General features: G+C 50.0%; 1 protein-coding gene across 1 annotated transcript in view; it reads right to left on the reverse strand.

The window, feature by feature from the left end:
* Positions 1-1,318: 1,318 nt before the first annotated feature.
* Positions 1,319-22,276, reverse strand: part of NMNAT2 (nicotinamide nucleotide adenylyltransferase 2) — a 107,894-nt gene continuing 86,936 nt past the window's right edge. The window contains exons 7-11 of the mRNA XM_033093762.1: positions 21,264-21,308; positions 17,236-17,312; positions 2,777-2,878; positions 2,572-2,639; positions 1,319-1,928 (exon numbers count right to left, since the gene is read on the reverse strand). Of these exons, the coding sequence (XP_032949653.1) occupies positions 1,826-1,928; positions 2,572-2,639; positions 2,777-2,878; positions 17,236-17,312; positions 21,264-21,308 (395 nt within the window). The 3' untranslated portion in view covers positions 1,319-1,825. The remainder of the gene's footprint in view (positions 1,929-2,571; positions 2,640-2,776; positions 2,879-17,235; positions 17,313-21,263; positions 21,309-22,276) is intronic.

Consider the following 22,276-nt stretch of genomic DNA (forward strand, 5'->3'; position numbering starts at 1 on the left):
CCCTCCTTCCTCTGGAGATTATTTCTTTAACCCAAGAAGTATAACGCCCTCCTGGATGCTACTCTACCACACTCTTCTGTTGAATCCTGTTCCTTTCCCTAAATGCTATCAATATTGCAGATGTGAAGTGTGTGGAGAAGACCGTTGTCCCTGGTGACAGATCTCACCCGATCCCTCCTGGACCATAGCTGGTACTAGATTTTGATAAAATTATCCTGCTGCTCAGGAACCATTCCTCAAAGACAACCGGAAACCCAAGAGCCAGAGACTGGATGAGAGACACAGAGCACAAGAACATTATTTCCTGTTGGCTCTCCAGCAGCACATGCATGAGGCCTGAACAACTAGAAGGGTCTGTCAATACCGTTTCCAGGGACGGCAGAGGAAGGTGGGAAATTAGGGAGAGAAGGAGTGAAACAGTTCAGTGGCTCTTGATGCCCCTCTGAGCTCTGTGCTGTGAACCCACTCCCCTACTGGGCAGATTTCCTCAAACGGTAGCAGTGGTGGCTGAGCAAGGCAGGAGGTAAGACCAACCCCAGAAACAAGGCCGAGGCACTGCTTCTCAAGGAGGAATTGACCTCAGGCACCACCTGTGTTACAGTTGGAGTGGGTGAGAGTCATCAATTCCCATCAGGGCAATAAATTGCTTTCTCATAGGTCATCTGGACTTACATTATGACAGAGACATTTCCCAGACAAACGGGCAATAAATAATTGCAATTAGCAGAGGGCTCTAGGGATGAGTGAATTCCGAGCATGTTTTATCTCAGAAATGGCTGCATTATGAGGATTTGGCCTTGCATATGTGACTCTTCTCAGAGGCGGAAATGGGGCTAAGTGTGGCCTCCCACGGCTTGGATGGTAATCTGAAGGATCCTTGGAAATAACTGGGCTGGCAGGAAACCTGCACTCTGCCATCAATCCCAACTCAAATAAGTAACTGTTCAGATGCCACCAGGAAATGGGGATGGACTGGCTCTGCGTGAGCACAGGCCCAGAGTCTCAGGAAAATGGTCTTTCAAAACTAAGGAAATGGACCCAGAGTCTTCTAAGAAACCCTACGATTTCCAGACTTGCCTCCCAGGTTTCAGAACTCGAAAGTCTCGCTCCTGACCCCAGACTGGTGCTACTGCTGTGTGGGGGGCAGAGGGTGAGTAGGTAGGGGTGTAGAGGGTGTCGGGAAAGCGGAGGTGGCTTGACCTTCATTACTGGGTGTGGCCCTCGCGCACGTACTGAGTGCTGATGCTGGTTACGTTATTCTATCAAAGGGAAATAATTCCACAGGAATGCATGGAGACTACAAACATAAAGAATCACGGACACGGAGTTCATCCAAGTTCTATGAGGAGTGAACAACAACAATAAAAAAACAAAACAAAACAAAAAGAGAAAAAACAGAAGAGAAAGAAAGAAAAATAGCCCTTTGTGGTAAAGGGCATGCTGGGAAGGCGAGAGCCAGAGCCGCCTCCCCAGAGCATGCTGGGAGGATGGGCACCAGAGCCGCTCTCTAGAGCATGCTGGGAGATGGACACCAGCACATCTCCAAGGACTGCACTTCCCCCAACTCCCACCCCTATTCCCTCACCCACCCCCAACCCAGAGCCTAGAGGAAAGTTTGTCCAAAGATGACTGTGGAAGAGGGTATGCTGTGGTTCTCTGCAGATCCCCCACACTGTGGGGGGTTGAGTCAGCGAAGGGGAGAACAGTCAAGATGAGGAGATGGAGAACAGAGAGGCAGGAGAGAAACAGGGGGACTGACAGAGACTGGAGGGGCCGGAGTGTTGGCAGAGGACGATGGGAGAGTGGAGCAGAGGCTGTGTGGCTGCTAGCCCGAGGCGTTGATGTACAGCTGGCTCTTGAGAATGTAGTCGATGACCGGCTGGGACAGGTAGTCCACGACATGGCCGTCCCCATGCTGCAGGGCCAGCCTGGATGAGAAGAGGCAGGAATCAGATAGACATCAGTCCCTGAAGCCAAGCAGGACTGGCCTGCCCACTCTCTTTCAGGGAAAGGGTTTACTCAAGACCCCATCACCAGCCTTTGCTGAGGTGAAGTAAATGGCATCCCTATCAGGAAGTGCCCTCTTGCCGTATCCTGGGGACTCCATTTCATCCTGGCTCTGCCACTTTCTAGCTGAGGGACTTTGGGCAAGTAATTTAAGCCCGTCTGTTGTTCAGTTTTCTCTTCTGTAAAATGAGGGTAATATCTGAGTTACGGAAAGGATTAAAGGCGTCGTGAAAAGCACTTAGAAGAGCCCAAGCACACAGTATGTATTTTAATGTGTTAGCTATTCTCATTTCATTCCTTTGTGTTGCTCTACACCATGGTCTCCTGAAAATGAGTCTCACTGGGCTTCTTAGGATGGACCACTTCCTTTCCTTCCTACAGACGCCTGATAGGAAAGAAGATGCTTTCCCTGAGGCCCTTCTCACAAGCCCTGGGGGTCTGTGAAGGGAAAGCACCAACAGGTATGAAAGGGCTCCAGGGGTTCCCTTTGGTTTCTGCACACTTTTGCTCTAGCCTTGGTCTGGCTCCTTCCCGTTCTCTACTCACACGGTGAGTCCAACGTACCTGCTTTTGGTTGAGCTGACAATGGACATGGGATGGTTGATGTCATCCTTCACCACCATGATGTTGTTCTGGGGAGAGAACAGAGAGAGTGGGCTGCCTGGCCCTCACACTGACCTCCTTGTGTGTCCTCACTCCTGCAGCCCCCGGGCCTCGCCGAGAAGGGCCACGTCACAGAGCTACGCCAGCAGGGACATGGAGAACTCACTCTGTATTTGCGTAGTATTGAGGAGTGATTCATGATTCGGTCTGTGTCAGCTGCATCCCGGGGTACCACCACGATCCCAAAGTCCCCAACAATCACCTCCATCTGAAGGCGAGAGAGAGAGAGAGAGAGAGAGAGAGAGAGAGAGAGAGAGAGAGAGAGAGGGCCTTTTGTGAGATCATGACTCCAAACTCCTACCCAGCAACTGCTTAGCAGGGTGGAGCTACCTTCCACGTGGAACCCCAGCTTTAGTCCTAAACTTGCCTTTTCAGCCCCATCAGTCAGCTCCTTCAAGTAACAACCCTTAACAGTGTCAGGGGCACGAGGGAGAACTTTGCCTGGCACACAAGAGACGCTTAATAAGTACCTCGAGGCAAAATGGATAAGTGTGCTCCTGCATGTCTGTGCAAGAACTCTCTCATTCCTGAGGCTCCTGTTGAGCCCACAGTGCTGAGAGGATGGCGAATAATGACACACCGTCCTTACTGGTCGACAGCCTCGTGGGAGACACAGATCCCACTGCCCAGCAAGCAAACCCCAGCCCCCAGCTGGACGACTGAGAGGGGCTGGAAGGCTCCCCTGCTCATCCTCGTCCAAGCTGCTGTGGGTTCGGGGGCAGCAGGGCGGGAAGGGCTCGGCTGTATCAGTGGGAGCAGAGGCAGTGACAGGAGGGAGAGTATCATAAGGTCACTTCTGAGATCAGTCTCTGATAGAAGCTTGCTGCCACAATGAGAGATGATACCTTTTCATTTCAAAAAAAAAATAACAGTTTTATTTTTTCTGATTATAGACAGTGCAAGCTTGGGAAACTCAGAAAAAGAAATCGATGACCACCAGGCCATCCAGATAACCACTAATATAACCGCAGTATATTTCTGACCAGGGTTTTCCTCTCCACAAATAAGTGTACATAGCCATACTTGGGTTAAACTGAAAAACGAATCATTTTACCTGCATTTCCCCACCCCCATTTTAGCATTATATTGTGAGCATTTTCTCACATCATAAAAGTTATTTAAAAATATAAAGTTTTAACAATGTATTTCATTGTCTGACTGTACTGTTATAGCATGATATATTAAACCAATCTTGTATTTATAGACAGTGTACAGTGACTTCTGATTTTTTGCAGTTAAACGTAACACTTTGTTGAAGAGCTTTGTACATAAATCTTGTACCACATCTCTGATTATTTCCTTAGGATAGGAAGTAAAACTAATTAGATGAAAGGATATGAACTGGACATATTTCAAGCTCTTGAGACATATTACCAAGCTGCTTTCTGGAAACTCATGCCAATTTTTATTTTTCAAAGAGCCTGAAAGCAATGGCACTTAATAGACTTGGATCTAGCCTGGGCATATTACTGTTTAGATCTTGCCAATTAAGGATCCCAGATGGGGAGAGCAGTGGGGGAGGGGGCAGGCTGCTCCTAAGCAGTGTAGCCCATTGAGCAAGACCAGCTCTGGTGGCAAGGGACCCCGGTTTTTCCTCATAATTCTCCAAACCAGTGACACAAACAGACATTATGGACACTATGGACGCTACTTCTCTATCGGAGGATTTCTGTACCAGCAGAATTCCACTTTTAAGTTTGATTCCGTGATTATGTTTGTGTGCGTGCATGTGCGAGCATGTGTGCGTGCGTGTGCGCGCGCGCACGTGTGTGCCCTGGGGGTGTTTCCATCCACTTTACCCTACTTGTCCCATTGCTTACAACTGGAGCTGGAGTTGCAACTGGAGCTCCGATGTTGCTAAAATAAAAAGTTGGCTGAAGGTGTCCTAGGAGGGAAGTCAAAGGTATGTAGAGTACACCAGGACTTCCCCTGGATCATGCATGTGGAAGATTCAGGGTATCACACAACATGCTGCTGCATCAAGCGGTGGTGCTCAGTTGGGTAAACTGGCACCGAGTGTTTGTCCTATAAACCAGGAATGTTAGGGAGAGGCAGGGCAGGGAGATGGAGATAGATCTATCTCCTCCAGCTGTGTCTTTTAGAATACTGCCCTGGGGTTCACTACTCAGGTCTCCTAAGACACTGGTTCTCACACTTGGCTGTGAATTAGAATCACCTCAGGAGCTTTTAAATTCCAAAGCCCAGCTCACACCTAAAATCGATTAAATCAGAATCTCTGGGAAGGGGACCCAGGCATAGGTTTTTTTTCATTCCCCAGGTGACTACAATATGCAGCCAAGCTTGAGAACCAGTGATCTGAGTAGAGTTAAAGCTCCAGGGGAACTGGGAGGGTTGGGAAAGAGAAAAGAGAAGGGAAAAAGAGAAGAAAGGGAGGGAAGAGGTGGTAAATATATGTGGAGATTCCGCAACTGCCTGGCAACGTAGACATTTCAAGATATCTGGTGTAGACTGTGTAATGCAGACACTGCCTGCAATTTGACTCTGAGAATGTGATGGATGTTTCGTATATGATGCAGGAAATAATAGGGTTATTTAAAGAGAGCATTCTATTCTAGTTTAAAGCATGAAGACAATGGCTCCGAATGGCAGTCAGGCCCCCTGGGGAGAATCGCCCTATGGGTGACATGAGTGCCACTGGGGCTTTCCACTCAGGAACTAATGATCTGAGCACCCAGTTGATAACAGTGCCAGGGGTCTCAGAGGGTGGCAAGCAGATGGAGACCTTGCTGCTTGAGATGTTTTCCTTTGCCAGAAGCAGGTGACAGACGTGCCCCTTGGGGAGTCACAGGTGGGGCCAGGGAGATGGGGTCTAAAAGATAAGACACAGCTTTCCCACATCCTAGAGACATCGCTGCAGGAGTGTGGGCCAGAGGCTTGTAGACCTTTTCTCCTAGGGTGCAGGCTTAATTTTCGTGCTGGAGGGTGTCTGTGTGGGTGTGTGTTTTGGGGTGGGGGAGGTGCCGACTGCTAGAGTTGGGGTGGGCACAGAGCCCCAGAGAGCAGTTTCCAGGCTTTCGGCCTCACGTGGAAAGGTGCTGGCTCGGGTAGTGGATGGCCATCAGCTGTGACTAGTTGGCCATCAGCTGTAACCAGTTAGCCACTGGCCACTGATATAACTGCCGTGGCTGAACTAGCAAGCGCGGATTGCTGTCAGCAAGGGGTTGTGCGTTGGTTGGCAGAGAAGCAGATGGCGGATTGCGGCTAGCAAGTGGGGTTAGCAAACCAGGTGGCGGATTGCAAATCGTGTGGGTCCTGCTTTGTGTCTCGCCTGGCCGCCAGTGAGACTGGGGTGCAGGAAGGCCCCTTGTTGGGGTACAAGCGGATATTTGCTTTTGTATCTCCAACCCAGCCACCCGCGAGAATGTAGTGGTAGGACTCCCGTATCAATGGCTCCGTGGGTGTTCCTTTTTGGTCTCACCATGTCCTGTGTTCTTGGGACCAGTTCTTGCATGACAGTTGGTGAGGTGTGCCTTGGGTCCCATAGGTACACACCTCCCTCGAGGGGCTTAGCGGTCCTTTCCACCTCCACCCCCAATTCCGCCTCCTATTTTCACCTGGCCTCCAGGACGCCACCCTCTCCTGGTGGACCTCCTACCTCATCAGCTGCTCATTTTTTCTTTCTTTTTTTTGGTCTCTCTGTGCTGGTTCTTCCTCATTTCCTTAACCTTGAATCATTGGAGTCCTCCATGCCTCAGTCCTTGGACCTCTTTGTTTTCTATCTATATTTACACCCTTAATAATTTCATTTGATTTCAAAGCTTTAAAGACGCCCTGGAGGCTCCCAAATTGATAACCTCCAGCATAGACTTCTCTCCTGAGCTCAGACTCCTCTATCCAGTGGCCTTTACAGCATGTCCATTTGGATAGGGCATCTCAAACTTCATATATCCACGAACCCCTGAACTCTCTGACATCAATCCCCCCCCAAACATTTTTCCTATAGTCTTTCATTTCAGTAAATGGAAACTCTTCTTACAATCAGGCCAAAGCCTTGGCATGTTCCTTGATTCATTTTCTCTCACACCCCACGTTCAATCTATAAGGTAATTCAATTGACTCTGTCTTCAAAACAAATCCAAGAATCTGCTCATTTTTCACTATTATCATTTCTATCCTGGTCCAAGCCTCCTTTGATAAGTTAGATAATGGCACCCCAAAGATATCCAGGTCCTAATCCTTGGAACCTACGAATGTAACCTTATATAGCAAAAGAAACTGAGGATCTGGAAAGTATCCTGAATAAGCCAGGTGGGCCCTAATTCAATAACAAGTATCCTTAGAAGAGGGAGCCAGAGGGAGATTTAACACAGGAGGGAGAAGATGACATGAAGACAGAGGAGAGAGACACTGTTGGCCTTGAAAATGGAAGAAGAGGCCACGAGCCAAAGAATGCAACACATGCAGCTCTAGAAGCTGGCAAAGGCGGGAGAGCACACTCCCCTCGAGCCTCTGGAGGGAACACGGCCTTGCCAACAGCTTGGTTTGGGCCCAGTGAAACCCTTGGTGGACTGCTGTCCTCCAGAAGTGGAAGAGAATAACTTTGTGTGGTTTTTAGCATTCAGTTTGCAGCAACAGAGAACTAATTCACCTCCATCGTCTCTCACTTAGATGGATCTGGTCTCCTTGTTTTTCTCTTGCCTTTTTCAGTCTGGTCACAATAGCCAGACTGATAAAGTTAAAATAGAAGTCGATTATGTTGTTCCTTGGCTCGAAACCCTTCACTGAAATGTCACCTTCTCGGTGAGACCTTCTCTGGCCATGTGCTTTCAACTTGTGTCCCGTTGCACACAGACCCACACACTCCCACGCCCTCCCTGTCTCTCCCCGCTTCTGTGCTTCATATTCTTCCCGAGGACTTAACTCCATCTAACACCATGTCGAAAGGTAACCTCCATGAGGGCAGGGAGTTTTGTGTTTTGTTCGCTGATGTGTCCCCAGGTGGAAAGGACCTGGCACATCCCACCATGTTTCCCTGATGGACGCATTCGCTGATAAACTCTCCCTGTCTCAGGATACGAAGGAAAGCCCATCATGCTTAATGGAGCTCTGGGAGACCCAAGGAAGTGACTCTATAGACAGACTTTCAGGCCCCTGTGACAAGCAAGGGTGATCTTTCTTTTGCAAGTTCCCAGACTTTATCTGATTGGTCAGCGGAATCACCTGGGGAGCTTTGAAAACAATTACAGCCAACACAGATTCGCCCAGACCTCAGCCCAGGGATATGAACAGGGCATGTCCCTAGTGGGCTGGAGCCTCTCTACAAGCTTCTTAACCTTCTGCTATGCACCCACCTTTGGGAAATTGTTGTTCTAAATCACATAGGCAATTGCCTAAAGCTGCTAATAGTCCCGCTTAGTTTGGGATGAGATACTCATGGGAGGAGCATCTCAGGACATGTGCCCTGTGCCCTAAGGAGTGGGGGTGCTTAGGGCAGACATTGGGCCCCAGGAACCAGAGGGTCGCTCAGGCTCCCCCTGCCCGTGATGCCGGCAGAGGTGTGCCCAGGCCCCTGGGCCGGAGCTCTTGTTCCATCAGGAGGGGTCCAACACCTCTTGCATCTTCATGAAGACTTCTCTGTAGGTCTTGTCTTGGATGTGGGGAGGTGGGTGAGTGGTTAACACAGCAGCACTGTCCTGATTGGCAGGTCCCTTTCCCGTTGGTGCTAATGTGACCTCCTACCAGCACACCTCAGCAGGCAGGATCGGGGTACATCTCCTCTCACAGGATACAGTGGCCCGTCACTTTAGCTCCGGCCTGTGTCCTGTCTGAGGGGTGCGGGTCTGTGACATTCATCCTGCTTCACCTTCCTGCTCACAGGCATCTTTTCATTTTCTGTTTAAAGGCTCCCCAGGGGAGGCAGGGTGGAAATGGGGAGCGGAAGTGGGAGTGGGCAGTCTCTGCTTCTCCAAATGCAGGGAATCTGAGGCAAGGATATGAGACATGTTGAAGCAGGAGGCAAGCTGGCCTTGGGGGAGACCCAGGTGGAAAATCTCTTGGAGGGATTGTACAGTTATCTTCATCCCTCCACGAGGCTGAAGTTCAAGACCTGCCCTGCTGGAGTTCAGGGATGGTTTAGGTGGGACGACGCCCTGTGGTCTCAGCCTGGCACCTTCCTGGGCGCCAGGGGCAGAGGGCTGAGAAAGACAGATATGGCTTCAACTCCTGAATCAATCACTAACCAGTGGGAGACCTCACGCAAACGATTAATTATCTCAACTGCATTGCTATGACGGATAAGGCCAGGTTACTTTTAAGGCGCTAATATCTTCTAGTGGCTCATGTCTAATGGGTAACTGGCAAAAGTTTACCCATAAGACATTATCCACATCGCATGGTGCAGGCAGACTATCTTATGGGATGAACCCCCTCCAACCAAGCTGCTCCCAGATACCTTTTCATTTTGTCATTCAACAAACTTTTATTGAATGCATACAGCAAACTGGGCACCATCTTGGTGGTGCCGAAAAAGACCGGTACTGTTTAGTGTGCTCACAGACTAGTGTGCTTACCTCCTGATAGGAAGAGATCATAAACACATACATATATACCTGAGAAAACATCAGGTGAGGCTAAATACAATATTGAATATCATGGGAGAGGAAGAAATTTTCCTGTCCTTCTAGGTTCTTTTGGCTCGTCTGATAATTAAATCTACATGAGACAGATTAACAAGAGAAAATAACCAAATTTGATTATATATGTACATACGAGAACTGAACATGCATGAGACGTTCAGAGACAGAAGAGGAAAATGAGGTATATATGGCATTCTGTGTTAAGGATGGGGTAAGACTTCAGAGGGGAGGAAAGTCATTCGTAGGATAAGAAGAGCAGATGTTCAGTAACGAGATGTTTGCCCTGCCCTAAAGATAGGCCACAAAACGTTATTTCTGGTAATAACTCTTATTATGGGCAAGGCTCCAAGTTTAAGTTCTTTAAGGGAGAGGTAAAAGTTTCTCGTTAGCCCACAGGATCTTGATTGCCTTAACCTCAAAATAATCCACATGCCAAAGTAGCACATCTTAGGGAGGCCTGTTCTGAACCCCTTCAATATTAAAACGAAATGACTTTTAAGCTGAACCATAAATGACAAGAAGGGGCCAGATCTAGGGATCCCCAGGGGAAGAGCATCCCCGGTGATGCCACAGCTAGTGCAAAGGCCCTGAGGTAGCAAAAACTACTCACAGAAGGAAACCGGGTGGAACCCGGGCTCAGAGAGGTGGGAGAAGTCAACAAGGACCAGATCGTGATAAAGATAGGGTTTGATTCCAATGGCAAAGAGAAGCCATTAGAGTGTTGTAAACAGAGGGCTTGGTTTCCATTAGCAACAGAATCCAATTTACATTGACTTTCCCTGGCAAGCCTAACTGGTAAGACCCTCTGTAGGATCATTCTGAGACCAGGGTTCAGAATCCTGACCGTCTCCCCCAAACAGTGCTGTCTTCTCAAGGTACTTGGGTGACTTGGGCCCACTTATGTCTCTTCTCCGGATGAGGAGTGTCACGCAGGGACTCAGCTCCCACTCCCCGCACCAGAACGCAGGATATGGTGAGGCCAAAACGGAACACCCACGGAGCCATAGATAGAGGAGTTATACCACTATACTCTCGCTGGTGCCTGGGTTGGAAACACAGGGAGCAGGATCCATATGATGCGCAATCCGCCGTCCACTTCTCTACCAACCAACAAACCAACCTACCTGCCTGCGTAGCCACGGCAGGTATATCAGTGGCCAATGGCTAACTGGTTACAGCTGATGGCCATCTACTACCCGAGCCAGCACCTTTCTACGTGAGACCGAGAGCCTGGAAACTGCTCTCCTGGCTCTGTCCCTACAAGGAGATTTGGGGGTGGACATGGGACTATTAATAAGGAGGGGAAGAAACATTTATGAAGGCACCTGCTATGCCCCAGGCAAGTGCTAGGAGCTTTATTTCTTATCCCACTTACTCCTTATGACAACTATCCTCTGAGATACGTGCCTCAGTGCTCATTTCATAGATGGGGAAACCCAGACTCAGTGAGATTTAGTCCACGTTGCACAGCTAGGAAGTGAATTTGAACCTACTCTGGTCTGCTTTCAGAGCTCTTTCTGCCACATGACATCTCTTCTAGATCCATTTTTAAGCCTCACATTTTAGTGACTTGAAACTTTTTGGGGTTGAAAACACTGTTCTATTTTCTCCAGGCTATGATGGGCTGTCCTCGGTCCGTTACTCCACATCGCCCCCTGGAGTACGTAATTTTGTATACTTCTGAGTGGGGTTAAAAAAGACGCAGGGAGAGCGCAGCCGGCAGAAGCCACGCGGTAGGTGGGGGGGTTTCCGAAACATGCCCCTCCCATTTCAATAAAGAGTCATCCATCTCGGTTCTGACCCCTGCTCCCTTCTGGTGAGAAGCCAGTGCGGTCGGAGTCGAGAAGGTGGGTGCATTTCCAGGATGTCTCTCTTAGTGCAAATAAATGAATGATGCTTTAGAGGGATTTCCCAGAGAAAATCATCCCCACTCCCATTTCCAATTTGACTGGGGGAGTGTGGGAAGGCAGGGGATTCCAGACTCATGTCAACAGCCTGAAAACCAAGCCAACCGTGCCTTTCACATGAGAACCAGAATCTCCCATGGTAGCCGCTGAGCCTACTTCCCTGGAGCCTGTAAATTCAGCACTGGGCTTATGGGAGCGGGGAGGGGGCCTAATCCCCCGGGGAGCAAGTGTCCATCGGGCTTCCTGGCTGGGGCTGGCCTGTCTGATAAAAACCATCTGAGCCTGAAAAACTAAATGTTTGTCTTTGCTCCATTTGTCCTGGAGCCCTGGGATTTCTTCTGGAGTGGCCAGTGCCCCAGGCTTTTCCTCTGTTTATTTTCTTTGGTTGTTTTCCCATCGCTGGTGGATGGAGAAGCAGCCCATGGCTGGTTGGCTGGAAATATGTAGGATACAGCCAATTAGAGCCAGCCTTTAGAACGCTGAGCTTTGAGAAGTACAAGAAAAAGAAAACAAGAGAAATCACTTGGTTTATTGGTCCATCTCTGGTGCCTAAGCTTCCACCTTTAGGTTAAATATTGGCCCTTGCTTATTTAAAATGCAAATACCATTTGAGCGCGGCTAATGTATTTAATCATTAAACTTCATGATTTTGCCAGCTTGCTACAAAAGTCAAAAGCTTCCCAAATAAAGACCAAGATAAACCTTTGATTTCAACCCGCCAGAACAATCTCCCCCAAAAGGTCTTGTTTTCACCACTTGATCTTTCACAGCCTTCTCTCAACCCCAAAAGCCCTTCTCTTTCCACCCACTTAAACCAATCCTACCCATCATTCAAAGCCCAGTTCAAGTGCTGCCTGCTATGAATTACATGTCATTTCTCTCACTTGTCTGTCTTATCTAGGTGAGGGATCTGAAGATGTATGCAAAGTCCTGCTCTGCTATTCAATAGCAATGTGCTCTTGGACAAGTCACAATTCATGTGAGCCCTGGTTTCCAAACCTGTAAATGGGAATAGAGATTCATGTTCTCGGGGTCAAGTGAGAAACAATGCAAGTGTTTATGGCCTGTCTCCCCAATAGAAAGGAAAGTGCACACAGGCGCGGATTTGATCTATTTTGTTTTCTCTGTTCCTGAGAACGGGTGTCTGGCACATGGTAGCTACTCAATAAATATTTTAAAACCAATGAATGAATCACAGCCAACATTTCTCGAGTGCATACTAGGTTTAGAAATTCTTCTAAAGTTTTTACATGTTGTATTTCATGAACTATAAGGAATATCACAAAAAGTAAGCTATTTTTAGACTGCAAGTGCTTCAAGGGCAAATAACGTGCTTGTGTTCATACTGGGCATTCAGTAAATATTAGTTGCAAGATTGATGGAAGGAAAGAACACTTGAATCAGGATTAATTTGCCAGACTGCCTTCCATTATAATATGACAGACAAAGCAGCTGGCAGTATAAGGTCCTCAGACAACAGGTTTTGTCTGGGGGAGGGGAGTGAGTATAAAAGTTTCCTGCTCAAATCTGTCTGAGGTGGACCCTTTCGCCCTTGGCCTGGATTTCCCGCAGACCTTGGTCCAGGACTGGACACCTGCTTTGGTGCTGGTGTCAGGAAGCCACACAGCAAAGATCAGGTCTCCTGGGGGGAGGCCAGTTCTCTAATAAAAAGTCCAGGAATGGGACAGGCTAGGAGGACTGGGTCCTATCTCCAAGGTTAGTCTGAATCTGGACTCAAGAATCCTGATCTCCAAGAACCTGAATCTTGGTTTCTCTCAGAAATCAAGAATGAAAATGCCAACTGCCAGAACACACAAGCAGCTCTTTTGTGTTCTAGGGAGAGAAACTTGATGAATGCATATGGAATTTTCCAGCAGCTGCTGTCAGGGGAAGGGACGTGTCACTGGTCAGAGAAGGTCAGAATTCTCTGTGGGTTAATGGATCTTTGTGCCTAATAGGAAATGCCCATGGGATGTGCTTGGGTGGGGGTGGGGTTGTCCCTTTAGTTGTGTCATTAGATGTCGGGATGAAGAGCATTGGTTCAGGAATCCAAAGCAAAAGAAAGAGCAAGAGTGACTCTGTGGGGACAGAGTCCCAGAGAGCAGTTTCCAGGCTCTCGGCCTCACATGGAAAGGTCCTGGCTCGGGTAGTAGATGGCCGTCAGCTGTAACCAGTTGGTCATTGGCCACTAATATAACTGCTGTGGCTGAGCTAGCAAGCACGGATTGCTGTCAGCAAGGGGTTGGTTGGTTGGTGGGCAGAGAAGCGGATGGCAGACTGCGGCTAGCAAGTGGGGTTAGCAAATCGGCGGATTGCGGATTGTGTAGTTCCTGCTTTGTGTGTCTCGCCAGCCGCCAGAGAGACTCGGGTGCAGGAAGACTCCCTGTTGGGGTACTGGCAGATGTTTGCTTTTGTGTCTCGACCAGCCACTATCGAGAATATAGTGATATGAAACCCCCATCCATGGCTCCGGTGGTGTTCCTTTCCGGCCTCACCATATCCTGTGTTGTTGTGCTGGGAGCGGGAGTTGAATTCCCGCATGACAGACTCAGAGAGTTTGTGACCAAAAGAGGCCCTGGTAGTCCTTCTGTAGAACAGACTGTGTCAGCTGCTTCCCAGCCTGGGTGGGGGCAGGACTGCTCCACACTTCCCTTGAGCTTTCTTTACAGAAGGGCAGAGGGGCTTCCACTTCTCCTGTGACGTGTTTGAACTAGTGGCTTCTCTCCTGCCTTGTTCTGAGAATCCTGGAGAAGACATGGGAGGCTGGAACACAAAGCCAGGACCTAGGACTTTTCCAAGAAGCTTTGCTCTCCTGCCCTCAGTCATGGGCAGACTCAGGGCTTCGAGCTCAGCCCCCGAGCAGAGGTCTTGGCCAACAAGTATCACCTAGGACACCAGGTAACAAGGAGAAGTGTGTTCTGACAAGAGCTGAATGAATGAATGGAAACCTGGGGTGGAAGCAAGTCTCTCACATGCCTGATACATGGTAACGTCCTGGTTAGGAAGTGAAGTTCCAGGCAAGTCCCAGACGGCAGAACATTCTAGTAGAATAAGCAGGGCTCAGCCTATACCCAGTCTTAGAAGAAAGACCTTCCTTTTCTAGACATGGGCTAATTAATTCACTGAGTTACTAACTAGTTTCCTGCTCCCTACATTGCCCTTTGTCCAACCCCAACCCTATTTCTAGCAGAGAACTAGACCCTTTATGGGAGGCATTTACAGGGCAGACAACAGAATGTTTTGAAATCAATGGCTTTAATCTCAGTAAAGAGATTTCACTAGATGTCCCAAGGAGGGGAGAGAAAATAGGGAAGACACCACCAGAATATTATAAAAAGAAGAGCTTTTGCTGTCTCCCTCCATCCCAATACTAGAAAGAAGCTAGGGATCTGTGAGACCCACTCCCCCGTCCCTCCCAGACATCACTCTAGGGTCAAAACCTCAGAAAGCAATGGGGCCTGGTGATCATAGGTGGGGGGGCTTCCAGACTCAGCTAGGAGTCCTGGCCCCAGGTGGGCGCGAAGCAGAGGGCCACCAACTTCAAGGGACCACGAAGGCCCGAACAGAAGTGTCTGTGGGGACCCGCGTGAATCGACGCTCGTGCTCAGGGCCCACAAGAGCCTGTCTCGCAGGTTCTGCTGGTTGGTCATGACTTAGGTTAGCTTCTTATCAGCCCTGTGGGGTACAGATTGGTGTTGGATTTTAATTTGGTTTAAATACATTAAACGGGATGTTCCTGGCACACCTGTGTTGTGGACTGAGAGTCACACTCATTATATAAGGAAACGGCTCCTTGAATATTTTATTATTTTATTTTATTTTATTTATTTTATTTTGCCTCTGCTTCAGACGCCATGATTTTAAGGACCTCACAGATTGGCTGTGGATTGAATCAAGGGGCTGGGTATTTGGCCGAGTGGGTGCTGGGAGGTAGAGCTCTAAGCTCTAGAAAGCACTCCGGAGCAAGCTCTGAGTGTCTGCCCACCCCAATCCCCTGCTGCCTGTGCTGTGGACTGGAATCCTCACCACCCTGGCCAGGAGGGGGGGGCCCCGCTGGCCTGAGCTGTTGTGCCCTCTGGGTGCAGCCAGGCTGGGTGCCCTGGATCTCCGGATTGACCAAGTGAGAACACAGTTGTGTAGATAAGGGCCTCATGTCGCCTCCACTGGCACATTCCCCGTCAATCAACAGCTATTGGTTTCTCAGGTTTTTTTGGCTTCACCAACACGTCATTTTAGCACCAGGGACCAACTGGAAGAAAAGAGGCCTGGGCCTCTTTTTTCTAGTTTTCAAGTGTCAGATCTGACAACATCAAGGGCAGCCATTTTGGAGAGAATTCAGAGGACGACAGTCAACAATCTAACCGGGAGGAACAAAGGGCCCCAACTGTGTACATTTCAGGCTCCAAAAAGCCTGGGTCTGCCCTTGAGAGGGGGCCCTAGACTTTCCCTGCTGCTGACTTAATTCCACCCCCCGCCCCCCACTGCCCGGGTCTCCCCATGGGAAGGGGCCCCAGGCAATCGCCCGGATTTGCCTGGGTTCTTGAAAGAGCTTTGCTGAGATCTTGTACTGAACTTTTCCTGCATTACCTTTTAATTTCATGGCACCTTGTGAAGTAGAGTGGAAAGTAAAAGTTAATTAAGCCACCTAATCCAGAACTGAAAGGGGATTTAGAATGTCACCTGCAGGAAATCGTTCAGGGCTGGAGATGAAAGGACAACACAGTGTAATTTGCTTCCCTGAGACTATCCCTCCCCTCTTGGTTACCCCACAGCATGTTAGCATGTATGCCCTTCACCTGGAATATCTATGTGTACATCTCTGTGTCTGTTCAGGTAAATCGTATGTAACTGTGTGTCAGGTGCAGGGCTAGGCACTTTACATAGACAATCCACTTAATTCTCCCAAAATCCTAGGAGGTAGGTACCATTATTATACCCATTTTAGAGGTGGGAAAAACTGATGCTCAGAATATATTGTCATGAGGTGTATTGTACTAGAACTGGAATCTTGAGTCTGATCCTAAAGGATCTCTCTCTCTCTCTCTCTCTCTCTCTCTCTCTCTCTCTCTCTCTCTCTCTCTCTCTCCCTATATGTACATGAAAAAATTTCATATGCATACATCTTGCCACCTAATACTTAGGGGCAGGGACTATATTGTATATATCTTTAAAATCTCAGGCTGCTACAGGTAATATTCTATAGATTTTATAGGTTAAAAAACAAAAAACCTGAGGCCCAGAGTTGTTGAGTGATTTGCACAGAGTCCACAGAAAGCTAATAATAATAATTTTAAAAAAGCACTACATAGGTCTGGAATTACTGCTCTGAGACTCTAGCTTCCATAGGACTATAGGATTGGGAACCAGCATTAATCCTGGCTAGTAGGTAAATGAATTAATGAAAGAACAAGAAGGAATTTGTGTATGAAGGGTGAGTAGCTTATGAATTAGCTGGCATAAGACCATCTCAGTCAAATAGAGGAACAAAAGACATCCACTAAGCTTCTGAGTCGTGCAAGTTGAACTTCATGGTTCCCTCTATCCCAAGTCAATTGCCAGAATGATCCTACGGACTTTTTGCCATTAACTTCTCCCCTCTTGCCCCCATTCTCCTGTTGAGGGGATTCTAGGATGGTATTTACTACCTCTTCAAAGGGAATCAAAGGAAAGCAAAACACAATCATTCAAAAGGGCACAGATTTTTTTTTATCCCTCCCTCCCCCACCTCCTGCCACCAGCACGAGTGGGAGCAAACACACCACCCCCAGGCACTACTAGGAGAAGGTATTCTGACTCAGATTGCTTTTTTCCCACAGGCTTTACAGGAGCAAGCATGACGAAGAGTGAGTGTGAAAATGGGGTAGGAGGTAAAGCCTAGGGTAGGCGAGAACTTTCTTCCCTAGAGATGTGAATGGACTGTCCTCCTGAGAGCTCACGGGTGGCAGGGAACTCAGGCTAGGGAGGGAGGCTGTGGGGAGAGCGAAGACCAAAGGCCAAAATCAAGAGCCCCTCCCATCCTTCCCCATGCCAGCTGCACGAGGAGTTGTAACCTTGCTACTCACATCTGCCTCGTTCCAGAGCCCTGGGATGCAGAAGGACTCCAGCAGGTCACTGCCACACAGCAGCAAGATCCGCAGCTCTGAGGAGGGGGACAAAGTTTGCACAAGGAGTGAGCAACTCAGCCTTCCTCCCCGATACACACAGCAGTCCCCAGCCTTGGGGCTCCAGTGCCATCTTCCAGGCACCCCTGCCCCGTATACTGTGCAACGCAGAAAGCTTTGCTCACCTCTCCTTCAGGCTCTTTTCACCCCTTGTCCCCTAGGGGAGGAATTACTTATTCAGGGAGAGTCTTGGTTCACCCAGTACAGTGCGGTTCCTGGGGACACGGGTCTTTCTGTGTTAAACCAGGATGGTTGGCCACCCCAACAGAGCCTGAGCCATCTATGTGCCTTGTCTAAGGTCTAAGAGCCCCTCTCTTTTTTTCTCCATATCAAACTCAAATGTCAGTGCAGTTTGGCTTGTCTGCTGTTGCGCCTTACCTGGGAACTGCTCCCGTGATGGGGAGTGGGGGGACACTGAGTGTAACCAGGTAGTAGCTGAGTTCATCAAATGTCCTCCCGTTCCATGGCCACTGCCCTCAGTCAAGGGCCTGACAAGAAACTCTGAGCATCCCCCCTCTGACTCCCAGGCACACTTCCTGCTTGTCAGTTGTTTTTCTTTCCTCATTAAGCCCACTCTGAATTATCCCAGTGAGGCCCATCGTGGTTTAAAACAGGCAGCAGACTGACTCGCTCATTAAAACTGAGCAATGGGGAAAAGAGAATCTGGGATTCTTGGAACCACAGGGGAGAGACCTCTAGCAGGGCTGTGAGTCAGGGTGGTGTGCTTAGTTCCCAGCCATCCCAGGCCCTCTGTCAAGAGGCCGTGGCTGTGGGTGTCCTGTCTGAAACAGTGAGACGGCCCCACCCAGGACCCTGAGGACGAGCTGGCCGCCAGCTCTGCCTGCCTCGGCCCCCATAGCTAGACCAGGGCCCTGACAAGGACTTTTTCAGATGGTGAGCTTGTCCCGGCTGCCGGAGTCTCCAGATGGCTCAGGGGAAGGCTGCTGGGCTGACGACAGACTCATCGTTCCACTTGGGCAGACTATCTTCGGGGAGCCCCATGGGACACTGGGTCTGAACTCCTAAATATTCCTGCCTCCTCTCCTCTCCTCTCTCCCCTATGTCGTACTAGCCTACTGATCTGTTGATGCCCAGGGACCTTAAGGTATCTTTACATCCCCAGGGCCTGGCAGAGTGACCTGCACACAGTAGGTGCTCAGGACATATTCAATAAGTGAACAACGGAGAAGCTGACCACAGAGGCCATGCAGGCAGACTGTGTAAGAGCCTTCGGGGCCGGCTGGGCTGGCTGCCATGGCCTTTGCTCTTATAGCATGGGGTCCCTGGGGGAGGGCTGCCCTGGTCAGTGGTGCCTCCTGCCTCCATGTTATGCCACAGGATTACCATTTACCGGCCCACCTCCCCACGGGTGGACGTGAACCAGCCTTGGCATGGCTGAGAGGAGCCGGACCAGGCTCATTCCTGGGATCCGACGTTCCTCTGCCCCACTTGGAGCTACTCAGAGTTCCAGGTCAGTTCTCTGTTGGAAGGCTGAGGCCCTGAAACTCGTTTCACCTAAAAGCTCCATGAGGCGGCCGTGTCCAGAGGAGGTGCTGGCCCTCAGCTCCCCGCCGTCAGGGGTTCTCAACTGGGGGCTCTTTTGTCTCCAGACCTTGGCAGTGTCTGCAGACATTTCTGGTTGTGAAGACGGGGGCGAGGGGTGCGCTTGAGGGCAGCAATGCTGCCCACCACTCTGCAACGCACGGCAGGCGCCACAACACAGAATCATCCATTCCCAAACATCCATAGTCCAGTTGGGAAACGGCTCTACAGCCATGAAAATGAGCTTCTTTACTGTTTCCCAGTCTGAGACCCTTTTCCCATTCGTGTGTAATGTTTTCTTTGTTTGTTTTTTTAAGCCCCGCACAGAAAGTTAAAGAGTGTGGTCTCCACTTTTTCTTGCAGGATCTGAGCAGATCATTTGTCACAGACCAGAGGTTCTAGCAGGGCTTGTGATCCCACGTGTGGCCACTGGAGGGCAGCAGTCATTTCTCCTGCTTTATTACATGAGCCTAAAGCCGACCTTTCCAGCCCGCAAAGCCTTGGGTCTGGGGCAGCTATTCCCCACCCCCACCAGCCCAGGTGCAGTCAGTTGGTTAAGAACATGCAAATGAAGCCTAGATGCTAACTGAGCTAGGAGAATAATGGCTTATTCCTTCTCGTGAAGTGTGCAAGGGGATTGCAAAAAGAGACCACGTGTGAGCCAGAGGACCTCACAGCACAGAGGTCTGGAAGCAGGGCAGCTCTCTCCCACCTCCTCTGCATCCCACCTCCTCCTTCCCCAGTTCATCCTATCCAGGGATCCAGAGCCAGCAGCCAGAATCAGTGCTCTTCTGCCACCCTCCCCACCCAGGAATCTGTGCTATGTGAAGCCCAGGCCCTGCGGCCTTTTCCAGCTCCCACTGTGCACAGAGGCAGCAGCCACCACCTGTGCCAGGCCAGGCCATTGATCCATCCTGACAGCTGTGGCCACCCAGCTTTCCTTTCTCTGAAAGAAGCGTCAGTAAGATGGGACTAACATTAGCCCTGCCCCGCCCAAGGCTGCAGTGAAATAACTATGGGAGTTATGGGCCCACAGTAGTGCCCTGTGCAAACACCCACTGGCACTACCTCTCTGTAGGAGGGGGAACTCCCTATGGCAGGGATGGCCCTGGGTGCTGGGAAGGTAAACAAGGTCACGGCTGAAGGTTGGCCACAGTAAATTCCTTCTGGAACAAGGAAGGAGAGGAATATGCATTGTGCTACAGTTAAAAGTCTGAAGACTGCTCTGAGCTCGGCTGGTCAACAAGGTAGTTCCTGGCCAGGTGTGGAACCTCGGGGAAGTGCAGGGAGGGCTTTTGCTCCCATCCTTCCCTTTTCCGTGTGTAGGGCTGTGGAACCTGAACCGCGCCTGCCTGCTTTCAGGAGCAATGAGAAAACCAGGGGCCGCTTTTTATGGCTCTCAGTGATGTGCTGGTAAATAAAGGATATCAAAATACAGTGAAACAATTAGAAAGGGAGGAGTTTTGAGTACTCATTAGTTTTGTTTTTAATGTGATAACCTCCAGCCCTAGACAGAGAAATACCAGGAAGGGGAGGCCTGCAGTGCCACTGCAGTTGGACATTGCAGATTGAGCATGTCTGCTGCCTTTCACCCTAGAGATCCAGGGCCTGTCACTGACCCTCCTTGTCACCTGGTACCTGTGCCAACTCCAGGTACATTCTGGACTCAGTCTGCTCTTTCTCTAGCTTCAGACACTTGTGTCTCCCACTTGTGTCTATCATGCCCTCTGGAACCTTGGAAAGATTTCGGTTTTCTGGTTTGCTGCCTAGAGTTACCCAGCACTTAGCTGCCTTCCTCAGGTAGGTCAGCTCTTTCCCATCTGAAAGCTCCATGTAACTGCCCCCACCTGCTCTGGCCTTGGGCCTACGAGGCCCTGGGCCATGGATGCCTTAGCCTCTGCCCAAGGCTGCAAAGAGGTTGTGGAGGTGGCTTTCAGCTCCCTCTCTGCTCCTTGTCCTGTCTCCAAGCGAGCAAATCCTCCGATCAGGAAGGCCTGGGGCCCGGGGGGAGGGAAAGGTGTGGGGGGGTGAAGAGTGGGTGAGGCAGGGAGGGTCTTCTGCCTCCTGCGCATTGTGGTGGGCAAAAGAAGGGTCTCTCTGGCTGGTTCTGAAGCTCAAGTTCCATGTCTTTGGAATAAGGGAGAGGAGGCTCTGAAGGGAAAATTGCCAAAGGATCCAGGCCTATCTCCTGGGAACTGGCATGCCTCCAGTTAGAAAGTGTAAAAGGGGGACTACTGAGACTTTGGTCTTCGCTGGGGAGCAGTCATTCTTCTGAGAGGAGACCCTGTGGCAAACATGACCCAAGGTTTTCAAGCCTCTCCCTTCCCCCACTTAGCCCGTGGTAGAGGCAGGTGGCCGCAATGCCCTGCTTTGCCAGCCGCACTCACCTATCTCCTCGTACCGCATAACCGTGCCCAGGTTGGCATTCTCATCTAGGGAGGAAAGAGGGAACACAGAAGCATTAGGGCCCCGACTTCCTGGTACCCTACACGCAGCCCAACTGGGACTCCTTGGAAGGAGTATAGGATGGGGTGGGGCTGGTGGGAGTCGGGGTGCGCTTGCCGCCCTGCACAGAGGGCACCTGAGTAGAGAGAATGCACAGCACAGTCCAGCCTACAGGGGGAAAGCCTGGCTCTCCTTAGGCTTCAGGGTGGACGTCACATTTCTGGGACTGTCAGAATTAGGCAGGCTCGTTGGAGAGCCAGGGCCGATCACACACACATGCTCATGCTGAGCGCCTTCTGTTTCTTTCTGTATTGGAGGGAGGCTGGCCACAAGAGCAGCGTCCTCCAAACCTAAGGAGACAGCTTTGAGTCCCAAGGAGGTGGCCCTTTCTCCTTAGCGGTTACCTGGTTGAAAGAACGAGCAAAACCAAGCATACTGAGATTTTTCACGTGGCGGACTGCAGCAAGAGTCCGAGGAAGATGTGAAAGAGCCTCTGAGGTGTGCTCCGGAGTGTGCAATGCCTGCATGAGGATGCGTGGCCTGCACAAGGCCACAGAGATGCCACCTTTGTCCCCTGCCTCCCTTCCTCCTCATCCGCCCCTCTTAGGTCCTTCTCAAGATGCCTGAAGTTGGAAATCTCCGAAATGGCAGAAGTCAGTCCCCAAAAATGGAAAGAATGAGCTCTAGACCTCCAGCTCGTCTGCAGTGATGAATTTGAGGACTCTGAAAGAGCCCCAGGGACTAGGACAGTCTCATCCACACTGAGCCCTTGAGGGTGCAGCCAAAAACCGGGGAATTAGGAAAGAACGTGCATTTCTTAGTCTATCAGCAGGAGTACAGACATTGCTGGAGCTGGAAGGACCTGAGGGAGGGGACTGGGTCTCCTGAAAACCTGTAGGCAGGTAGACACATTCTGTGGGGGGTGGGAAATGGGCCCATCACCGAGTGACGTCTC

This window comes from Rhinolophus ferrumequinum, chromosome 22 (assembly GCF_004115265.2).
Source record: "Rhinolophus ferrumequinum isolate MPI-CBG mRhiFer1 chromosome 22, mRhiFer1_v1.p, whole genome shotgun sequence".
Classification (NCBI taxonomy): domain Eukaryota; kingdom Metazoa; phylum Chordata; class Mammalia; order Chiroptera; family Rhinolophidae; genus Rhinolophus; species Rhinolophus ferrumequinum.